The 10613-nt window shown below is 60.2% G+C and overlaps 3 protein-coding genes across 3 annotated transcripts; all 3 read left to right on the forward strand.

Annotated features, from left to right (window-relative positions):
• Positions 1-639: 639 nt before the first annotated feature.
• CHLNCDRAFT_26531 (hypothetical protein) lies at positions 640-2349 on the forward strand (the record flags this gene model as incomplete). The annotated part of the gene is made up of 3 exons (XM_005844675.1): positions 640-746; positions 913-1061; positions 2231-2349. Coding segments are annotated over 3 exons (375 nt in total), but the record flags the coding sequence as incomplete, so codon positions are not given.
• Positions 2350-4284: 1935 nt separating this feature from the next.
• CHLNCDRAFT_138742 (hypothetical protein) lies at positions 4285-6893 on the forward strand (the record flags this gene model as incomplete). The annotated part of the gene is made up of 11 exons (XM_005844676.1): positions 4285-4407; positions 4570-4650; positions 4939-4975; positions 5097-5162; positions 5308-5386; positions 5476-5677; positions 5780-5852; positions 5954-6081; positions 6175-6360; positions 6567-6680; positions 6879-6893. 11 exons carry the CDS (start codon positions 4285-4287, stop codon positions 6891-6893), a joined length of 1104 nt encoding a protein of 367 aa, XP_005844738.1.
• A 57-nt stretch (positions 6894-6950) lies between these two features.
• CHLNCDRAFT_13973 (hypothetical protein) lies at positions 6951-7308 on the forward strand (the record flags this gene model as incomplete). The annotated part of the gene is made up of 2 exons (XM_005844677.1): positions 6951-7035; positions 7142-7308. Coding segments are annotated over 2 exons (252 nt in total), but the record flags the coding sequence as incomplete, so codon positions are not given.
• Positions 7309-10613: the final 3305 nt, after the last annotated feature.

Below are 10613 nucleotides of genomic sequence, written 5' to 3' on the forward strand. Positions count from 1 at the left end.
GCAGGTGCCAGCGATGCCAGCAGGTCATGACCTCCGGTAATCGTATTTTTGCGGCTCTCATTCCAAACTGCAGCCGTGGAGGTGTTGCACGTTGAGAGCGATACGGCCCCCCACTCGCCGCCTGCCCGTCCCCCGCTGCGTCCTTCCCAGCGGCTTTCGGTTCCCTGCCCGGCTCCCGCTTCCAAGCTCCCAGCACAATCTGGGCCTTTCTGCACCCTGGGAGGCGGCCTGGCTCCCTGCTGTACTGGCGCCTATTGCACCATCCCCCTGTGGCAGCGCTTGCAGCGGCTGGACGCCACCATGTTGGCATCCATAACGCCTGGGGGATCGGGTGGCCGCTCGGGCACCTCATCCCCGACCGAGGGGTCGCCCCACGAGTCACTGGCAGCCGCCGGCTCTTCATCGACTGGCGGGCACCTGCACTCGCTGGGCTCGGGCCTGAGCGCCTCTGGAGGGCATCCCAACGTGTTTGTGAGGTAGCGTACCGGCCTGCGCGCTCCCAGTTCGAGTGGCTGCCTGCTTCCCGCTCCGCCCGCCGCAGCTCCCCCCGTGCCTACTCCCCTGGCTCCCCTCGCCGCGCCGCCAGCCCGTCTGCCTGGCCGAGGGCCCACCAGCAACCCAGGTGGTGCCTGCAGGGGCTTGCCACTGCAATGGGGCGAGAACGAAATCACGGCGGTGTTTGGGCAGTTTGGCGTCCTGACCAGCCTTCGGCTTGTACGGCACTCGGTCACCAAGCATAGCCTCGGGTGAGTGCCGCTGCTGGAGGTATTCCTGAACCTGGACCCATGCAAGCTGCCGACAGGCCTGCATCCATCATGCCGCAAAGCCACCGGGCTGCCAGTGGGGTATGGTTGTACTGGCTGGCTAGGTGCCTTCACCGCCCCTCCTTTGCTGCCGCTACCACCGCTGCAGATATGGGTTTGTGCGATATGGCAGCGTGGGGGAGGCACAGGCAGCCATCAGCACCCTGGATGGCACGTCAGTGCTTGGCCACACGCTGCAAGTCAAGTTTGCAGATGCCGACGCAGGTGCGAGGGCAGTCGTGCCGCTGCCCAGGCATGGTTCTACGCCGCTGCCAACTGTTTCAGCAGCTCCCAGCGCCGGCCAACTATCGTTTGGCCGGCGGTGAAGTGCAGTCAATCTTGAGGTGCCTACTGCTGGCCTCACATACCCAGCAGCCAGCAGGGCACTTGAACCCTCCCCTGGCCTGCGCATGCTTGATTTTGACAGTACGCAGCACCGCAACTCAAGGGGGGGCCAATAGCGGCTGGGCCACGAGTGCACTGAGTGCACTCCACTGGTCGTTGTGGTGGGCTGGCAGTGAGCTGGCCACGTCATTGCAGCAATACGGGGCATGTACTGCGCCTAACCGACGGCTCCTGCCTCGCCGAGTGTTGCAGGCCCGCCAACCATGCCGGCCCCATCGGGGCTGACACCCTCGGACAGCTGTTACGTGAAGCATCTGCCAGCCAGCTATGGAGTCCAAGAAGTGCAGCAGCTATTTGAGACCCACGGCGCGGTGCTGGATGTCAAGCTGTTCCCCTGCCTAGGTGGGCTTGCGCCGCTCGCGCCCCAGCTGATGCGCCATTCTCAGGTGCACGCAGCGAGGAAGTGTTTAGAGTTGATGGGACTAAGTAGGATGCCAGGCAGGCTATCCCGCACCATGCTCGCTGAGCAGCCCACCTGTCTTGCTGCCCCTGTCGCCCTGCCCCACAGACCAGTTCCGAGGCGCCAGCGCACTGGTGCGCATGGCATCTCTGGAGGCAGCCGACCGAGCGATTGCCGCACTCAACAACAGCACGCCGCCAGGGGCCGTGCAGTCACTGATTGTGCGGTTTGCCGAGTCGGCAGCAGAAAAGGCGGCACGGTTGAGCAGGCGGGAAGCGAAGAGCATGCAGCGCGTAGGCGTAAACGGCAGCTTGCAGCCTGGCATGAACGGCGTGGCACTGGCGCCCGACCAACTGCAGCAGGCACTGTCGGCGCTAAGCCTCGGTAGCGGCATGGCTGGCCTCCAGCAGGCAGCGGCCCTCCGGACGCAGCTACCGCCTGCGCCTCTTGTGCCGCAGTCCTACCAGCCGCAAGTGCTGTCCAGCATCTGCATTAAAGGTGGGCAGCTGCGCTGTATGCACCCCGGCTGCTCAGCAGCCGACAGGGTTTGCACCTGGCCATGTTGGTGCGGCAATTCATGCGTGCTGCCTGGTCATGGCCCTCGCTGGCACACATGCTGCAGGGATGCCAGGCAATGCTGACCGGCTGTGGGTGTTCGAGAACTTTTCACGCTATGGCGCCGTTGCCGGCCTGCGCATTCTCATTGATGAGGCCAGCGGGTTGTGCAATGGCACAGGGTGAGATCATAATCGGGATCGGAAATGTATGGCATGCTCAGCTACTGCTTTTCATGTCGCTTGATGCCTTATGTCAGGAACGCTTGATGCCTTATGTCAGGAACGCTTGATGCCTAATGGCATCGACCTTTTTATTTACTGCGCCGCCCTGCTGCAGGTTTGTGAACTACGCCGATTCCAGCGCCGCAGAGCGTGCCCGGCAGGCCATGAACGGCATGCGGGCAGGCGACAAAATTCTTCACGTCATGGTGCAAACCAACCACAGCAGCAGCAGCGGCCTGGTCAATGGCAGCAGGACGCAGAGCGGCGGCATGGATGCTGCTGCCGCTGCTGCCATGCTGGCTGCGGCAGCGGGGCAGCAGGTGCTGCCTGCACAACACGACTGGCCGCTGTTGCCGCCGGCCAACCCGGCAATGATGTGGTAACGGGTGGCGCTGCACACCAAGCTGGATCGCTGCCGTGACGCGGCAGTCTCAGTGTGAGCGTGCCCTCTGCGCCTGGTTGCTTGCATGCCATCCCAGTTGGGTATTTCACAATGGCTCAAACAAAATTACCAATTTCCACCCGCTTCGAACCTGTCTAATCCACACTTCGATTCTATTGCATGCACGGTTAAACCTATCCCCACCTCTAGTACCCTACTTGCCCTCCGTTCCCATCTCTCTCCCTACTTGCACTCCTTCCTTCATGCGGACTTTTCCAAGCCACACACCGTCAGTGTCACCGCCCTACCCCGCGTGCCCCTTGTGCATACCCTTGCCTGAAGGAAATAATTGGGTGCCTCACGGTGCCGATCTTTCTCGACTTGCTCACAACTTGTGGGAGCGCCTGCTCGAGGGAGCGCCTGCCTCTCTTTCCCAAGTCCACGTTCAGCTCTGCCGCCGTATTTCTTTTCGAGTTAACTCCCAGCCCAGTATTACCAGTGTTTTTTTAAATCTTGCCGTGTGCCCGCCACCACTGTGGCAAAAACATCCCCCATTTTTTATGCCCAGAACTTTGATTCATTTCAATGCCATTGCTTTGGAAGAAAGCAAGATGAACAAAGGTCGCGCCCTACAGTCCTGTGAAGTGCCTGCTGAGCCACGTCAGCGCCAGGTGAAAAGTCTGTTTATCGGCCTTGGAGCCTGCCGTCCTCCCTCAGAGCCCACAATTTGAAGCTCTCCCGCCAACTGGAACTGGCCACCAGCTCACGCGGCGGTCAGCCGCGAATGGCTGGACCGAGCGCGGCAGCCTACTCCCCTGCGGCCGTCAAGCTAGGTCGCAGCTTGAAAGCGGGGCGGTCGCAACGCAATGCAACGCGTGTGGCGCCCGAGCCTCTTTCGTGCCCGGCAAGCAAGCTCAACTGCTGACCATCGCCGGCTGATGCCAGTCTTGCCGCAGCGCCTTAACTCTCGTCGCCTTGGTGGTGACCGGCTTCTGCAATTACATGCAGGAAGATGGTGCCCCTGTGCATGCCGGACCCGCGCAAGCCAGCCCGGCACTCGACAGCCTTCCCGCCGTCCCGCCTGTGTGCCCACCTGCCCCAGCGCACGCCCCTGTGGCTTCGGCAACAGCTGCAGCAGTGGAATGCAGTCGCAAGGCCGTGGATGTCATCTTCGCTGCCGTTACCGGATTTTCTGCAGCGCGACCTGGCACGGGTTGGCGAGCATCAGATCCGCCAGGCAGCGCAGTCCTGCAGAGCGAGTCACCGGTGCAGGCCGCCGCTCAACAGCCTGCCTTGCCAACAAGGGAGGGCTACAGAGACAGCTGGCTTGCAGGAGGAGGGGGAGGTCTTGGACAGCCGCCCAGCCTTCACCTGCAGCCAGACGCCGGAGCAGGCAGATGTGAGGGCCGGCAACAAGGATTCGCCTGCCTGCCAGCCACCTGCATCCACTCGTCGCCTCGTCAAGGCCAGTCCTTGACCGCCCCCAACACCAACAGGTGCTCTACTCGCCCCGATATGCCCACCGATTCGTTGTACGAGCGGCTGAAGCAGCGACGGCCGATGGAGCAGCAGGAGCAGCTGCAGGAGTTGGAGGTGTTTTGGGGCGAGGATGACCTGCAGCTGACAATTGCATTCGGAGTTTGTGCTTGGAGCTCAGCCTTTAGAAGCGCAGACTGGCTGGTGGTAACAGGCTTGCCCACACATCTGCTCATGTGAGCTGTGTAACTCAGTTGAGTCACTGAGCAGCTTTCTTGAACAGAGACGTTTGCTGCCGGCGCTCTTTGCTGGCTTGGGTTGCAGGAGCGGCGGATGGAGCTGCAACGGCGGGCACAGGACGAGGAACTTCTGGAGAGGTTGAAACGGCGCGTGGCTGGGGACAAGGTGGACGTGCCACGGGCGGTGCAGCGGCTGAAGAGCTTCCTAACACCGCGCACTGGAAGGGGAGGAGACAGTGGTTCCGGCCTCACAACGCCTGCCAGCAGCAGCGCAAGGCGGCCGCTGTCGGCAGCTGTTGTCGCACCTTTAGCCCAACAGAATGCTGCAGGGTCTGCAGATGGTCTGAGGCTGGATACTTCCGAGGGGCAGCGGCCACCAGCTCATGGCTGGACAGCATGGTGGCCCAGAGTACGGCACGCAGCAGAGCATCTCACGGCCCACCCTGACTTCCAGGCGCTTGTCATGTCTGTCATCCTGCTGAATTGTCTAGGTGAGGCGAGCAATTCACCTGGGCGCAGCGCCTCATTTTGGCGCAATCACTGGCATTGCAACGCCCCCAACCCCCCTTTGTGAGTGCCAGCTTGCCTTCCCTTTGTTGCGCCTCCTCTCAGCGCTGGCGTTGTACCGCCCCTCTCTGGAGGCTGACAGCCGGTGGAACAGGATTTTGGAGGATGTGGGTGAGCCGTTTTGCTGCTGCCCCTACTCCCTGCTGGCGCGCTGCTGGCCGAGCCATACGTCACTGCTGCTGCCCTTACTCCATCGGTATTGTTCCCAAAATGTTGACTCTGAGAAAAGATCACGTGCACAGCACTGCTGCTGTAGATGTTGCTGTCAACATTCTTTTCACTCTCGAGATGGTCCTCATGGTTGTTGCAGCAGGTGGTCTTATCGAGTACCTCAGGTGGTTACTGCCTTGGAATGGACAACACCTGCTGGCTTCCCTCCTCCTGTGGCTTCCCTTTCATGTTTGATGCCCCTATTATCTTGCAGGGGGCCATGGAATGTTTTTGACTTTTGCATGGTGCTGGCTGGCTACACCGCCTTCATCCCAGACAGTGCGTCCTCATCCAGCAGCAGCTCCGCGTCTAGTGCCTCTGCCATCCGCGCCTTGCGGGCGCTGAGGGCGCTGCGCCCGCTGCGCACCATCACCCGCTTCGAGTCGCTGCGCTCCATCGTGGTCTGCTTCCTGGAGGTGCGCTGGGAAGCTCTTTGACGCTTTGGCAGGCAATGGCGATTGTGGCAAGCAGCACCGGCTGCCTAGCCTGAACGTGTGTGCTAGGCTGCATCGGTGCAGGCAGTCCCCATGCTTGGGAGCCTAATTGCCCTGCTCTACTTCTTCATGCTACTCTTTGCCATTGCGGCGACTGGTGAGGTCGGGGGACTGGAGGCAAGATTCGGCCGTGGAGGCAAGATTCAGCATGCTAGGTTGCTGCCACTAGCGACTGCTTGCTTGCCATCCCGCCTGCAGTGCTGTTCCTGGATGTCGCCTACTACTCGTGCATGGATGAAAACACTGGCGAAATGCCCGAGGCGGCTGCCGGGAGCGAGATCTGGGGCTGTGGTTCCCGCATTTGCCCTGCCAACATGACCTGCATGGTACGCAGGCGTGCGTTGCTGTTGGCGCAGGCAACAAGGAACAGGTTTTGGGATCCCTATGAGAGTTTGCCCCCGCAACACCGTCTGCTACAGGAACATCCCTTGCACCCGCCGCTCAAAACTGCCGGCTTTGGGAATGTTGGGCTGTCTCTGCTGTCCCTGTTCCAAGTGGCGACCCTGACCGGCTGGTCTACTCAGCTGTACATGGTGATGGATCGTGCAGGCCCCTTTTCCTTGGTCTTTTACATCTTGTACATCTTGCTGCAGTGCTACTTTGTGGTGAGGCGCATGACGCAGGACAGGATTGAGAAAACGTGCACCCCGCCTGCCCGCTGACAGGCAACTTCTCTGCCTGTCCTGAACCGATGCAGGTAAATCTTTTCCTGGCAGTACTGAAGTTTCAGTTGGCGGCGGCCACGTCGCTCTTATCTAAGGTCGTGACTAGTCATGCCAAGCCATGCAGCACCCTGATGCTGGCATGGCAGGCGGTACGGGCACGCACCCAGCAGCACATGGCCACACGGCGCAACGCCTTTGAGGAGCGCATGTCTCAGCGCTCGTCGCGAGCCACCAGTGCCAGAATTCCCGACCACCTGCAGGTGCATGACCGCATGCAAGCCCCAAGCCTGTACCCTACCTGTGCGCTCCTGTGCTGTGCCGACCTGCAGCCCGTCTCCTGCTTTGTTTTGCAGGGGCCATCAGCAGGCAGTGGCCTAGCTGCAGAACGACGTGTGCCGCCTAGCTTTTGTAGCATGGTTGCAAACTATGGGTTTGAGTTTCGGTGGCATGTGCGCCAGGTGCGCGCGGAGTGACCTCGGCAGCAATAGGGACGGCCGCTTGGTCTTGGTGCTAAGGGAGGCTATTGGCTGCAGATGGTGGACCATCCGGCGTTCACATGCACATCTATGGCTGCTGTTCTGGTTAACACAGTGTTGCTGGCGATGGCCAGAGCAGGTGCGAATTGGCATTGATCACTGCGCACCTGCCAAGTTTCTCCTGCTGGCTGCTGCTGCTGGTTGCCACTGTTAAAGGGGCCTGGCCCCAGCGCGATGGGCCGTAGGTATGTCGCTAGAGGAAAAGCAGCGGCTGGACACTGCATCCATGGTGTTCACGGGCTTGTTTACTGTCGAGTGCGCTGTCAAGCTGCTTGGTTACGGACTGGCGGGTTTCTTCGCGGATGGCATGAACTGGTTTGATGCCATCATCGTCGTGCTGTCCCTTGTAGACACCTTTGCCTCGGTGAGTGTCCTCCTGGCTGCAGACACGAGCCCTGGCTATGCCCAGGCGCTGGATCTGGCCTCCAATGTTCTGACGGGGCTATTTGCGCTCGAGATTGCGCTCCAAATCCTGGGCCTGGGCGCTTGGGGCTTCCTGTCAAATGCATCCAACGTGTTTGGCTTGCTGCTTGTGGTGGTGGGGCTGCTGGAGCTGGCACTGACGGTGCGCAATGGCGCGGCATGCAAATGCCTGCCAGCATGCTACTTTGCCTGACGGCCTGACGCCTCGTCCATGCTGCAGATGGGTGCCAACGGCAACGCCATGCGATCCTTCCGCACGCTGCGTGTCCTAAGATCTTTCCGCGTGCTAAGAATCCTCAAGGTGAGGCATTAAATCAGGTGATTTTGGGCGTGCATGTGTGCAGCCTGAGCCAATTCTTCATGCGTCGACTGTTTTTCATGTGCAGGTCCTTCGCTTCCTGGACGGCCTCAGGGTCATCTCTGAAGTGATGATGGGCTCCATGGGGCAGTTCTGTGCCGTGGCATCGCTCATGGTAGGTGCAGGAGCTGGTTGGCCGTTTGCACGCCGTGCAGGGTGATCACCTGGGCCTTTGCTGACCCCTGCAGACACTATTCATCTTTGTGTTTGGGCTGATCGGGCTTCACGTGTTTGGCCAGCAGGCAGGCCAGTCACAGACGCGGCAGCCTAGCTTCCTGGGTATCGTGAATGCGTTCATTCTGGTCTTTCAGACGCTCACACTCGAAGATTGGCCCGATTTGATGATGGAGACGCAGGCAGCGGCAGGTGGGCATTGCAGACCTTGGCAGAAAGCAATTCCATACCGTACTTTATAGCATGGAACACTTGGGATTTCCTGCAACACCACTTTCCACTACAGGCTGGCCGTCTGTGCTGTTCTTCGTTTCGCGGGTGACCGTGGGCAAGTGGATCATCCTCACGCTCTTCTTGGCGATCACCCTCTCTGCATTCGAGCAATCTTACGACTGAGTCGCAGGCACCACTGGTGGTGAGCATCCTCCTGGCAACATGCACTCGAGTAGCTGGTGATGCCTGATGCGGATGCGTTATGCCTGACTGCCGTGTAGGAAGCCTGTCCAGGACGCTGGTTAGCCTGCACCAGAAGCTGCTTTCCCTCTGTAGCTGCTGCTGTTGCCGGCCGCGGCAGTGGCAGTCTGACCCAGAGCAAGCCGGCAGCAAGCCGATATCATGCCACCTCACCCCATTGCCGCAGCACGCGGATAATGATGCGCCCCCTCTGCTCAGTGATGCAGAAGCCAGACAAGCAGCTGATGTCCTGTCTGCTGCTATGTTTCTCAAGGGTGGAGGGTTGGTGAAGAGCAGCCCTACACCCGGTGATAAGGTGGCAGCCGATGAGGCACACTTGGACCCAACAGTTGCCGGCAGTCGGCTGACAGCTCCTCCACCCGCCACAACTGAGCAGGAAGAGTTGATCAAGGCAGCCGCAAACATAGGCAAAGATGCAGTTGATGGCTGGCTTTCAGATGCTGCTGCACAGCAGCAGCAAATCCAGCGGCAGCAGCATCCCCGGAAAGATGAGAGCCCCTTGCCCGCAATACCTTGCCATGTCAGGAGCATGGTGCAGCGCTTTGACTGTGGATCGATCACTGCTTGCCCCCAGCAGACAGAGCTAGGCTCTGCAGCAGGCGGTGCTCTGAAAGCCTGCAGCGTTGCCGTCCCAGACAGCCTTGACCTGGCCATGGCACCCATGCAGCCGGAAGAGCAGCCAGCAGCCGCCGGCCCTGCAGCTGGCCCACAGGCCATCCCTTGCGCCCCAACCAAGCCCAAAAGACTCGATTTGTCGGTGTGCCGGAGATTGACTGGGATTCTGACCTGCACAGCCCTCTTGCGCCTGCTCCTGGCAGCGGTGGTAGTTGCAGCAGAGGAGATGGCTACGATGCTAAGCTGACCCTGAAAAGTGCTTTGCATGAGGCAGCCTCCAATAGCTTGCTGCCAGTCGGTAGTTTTCGGCTCAACACAGCGGAGCGTCTGCTGGGTAAAGAGCTGCTGGACGATGCATCACAGCTCAGTGGCATCAGCGGTGCTAGCGGGAACTCATCGTGTAAGTGTTCCCCACCAGATGTTTGCTTCCGGCTCCCAGACCACATCCCAAGACATGCGTTTCCTGCTGCAGTGAGCAGCCACTTCAGCCGCCTGGCCAATCATGCACGCCGCCGCAGCCGCCGCATGGACTACCCTCCCCTCCGAGGCGTGTTGCTCTGGATTTTTCAGGCAAGGGAGCTTTCCGTTTGTGTATTGTATTGAAATCCAAGTTGTGTTGGACTGGATCGATAGCTGGCGCCGAGTTGCAGGTGGATAACCCGGTGCGTGGCTTCCTGTACCGAATCATGACCATGCAACTGGTGGACCACTTCCTGGTTCTGGTCGTCCTGCTGTCCTGCATCGAGGTTGGTGACGGCTAGGTGCCAATTCATTGATGCAACGCCAGGAGGGTTTTCTTTACAGGGTGGGCAGGCCTGGTTGCCGGGGATGGTTCAAGCCTTGGCGAGAAACTTGGCTCTTGGACCCGCACAGATGGCCATGGAGACTGCCAACATGGATCCAAAAGCTCACAAAACCATCGTATTGTACTGGATTGATGTCGCCACAACCGTCACCTTTGCCCTGGAGGCGGCGTTAAAAGTCGTGGTTTTTGGCTTCCGGCCATTCATTCAATTCAACACTAACAAGGTGCTGTGGGGCTGAGGCAGCCTACAAGGTCGGCAGAGGCCCGGATCCTGTTTCCCACTGCTGTTGCTTGCAGCTCGACCTGGCGGTAGTGGCTGTGTCGGCTGTGGTGCTGGTGGCGGAGACCGCCCAGGCGAAGTTCCTTAAAGTGCTGCGCGTGCTTGCTTGTGTGGGCTTAAAGTCTGGTAAAGCAAGAACTAGCTTGCAACATAGACTCCCCGCCGAAACGGGACGGGAACCGGGCGAAAGCAGAGAAAGCAATAAAACAGGGGTGGAGCAAGGCGACATGCAACGCAAGCAGCTGACAGGGCACGCATCGAAACGTGTGTATGACTGGCAAAGTGGCATGGCGCATTGGGGAGAAACGCAACGGTACGGGAGCATGGGCTGGCCAAACGGCAGTGCGGAACGCTAGGTCACTAGAAAAGCAGGGAAAGGCGCACTATGTATGCAATGAGGGCAGCCCCGGCTCGGGGCCGTTGAGAAAGCAGTGGGCGGGAGGGGGGAGGCCCCGGTGTGGGCGGGCCCCATCGAGGGGGGATGGGGCGCGCAAGCGCCCAGATGGGGCGGGGCGCGGGCGGCAGTGG

This window comes from Chlorella variabilis, assembly GCF_000147415.1.
Source record: "Chlorella variabilis unplaced genomic scaffold CHLNCscaffold_21, whole genome shotgun sequence".
Lineage (NCBI taxonomy): Eukaryota > Viridiplantae > Chlorophyta > Trebouxiophyceae > Chlorellales > Chlorellaceae > Chlorella > Chlorella variabilis.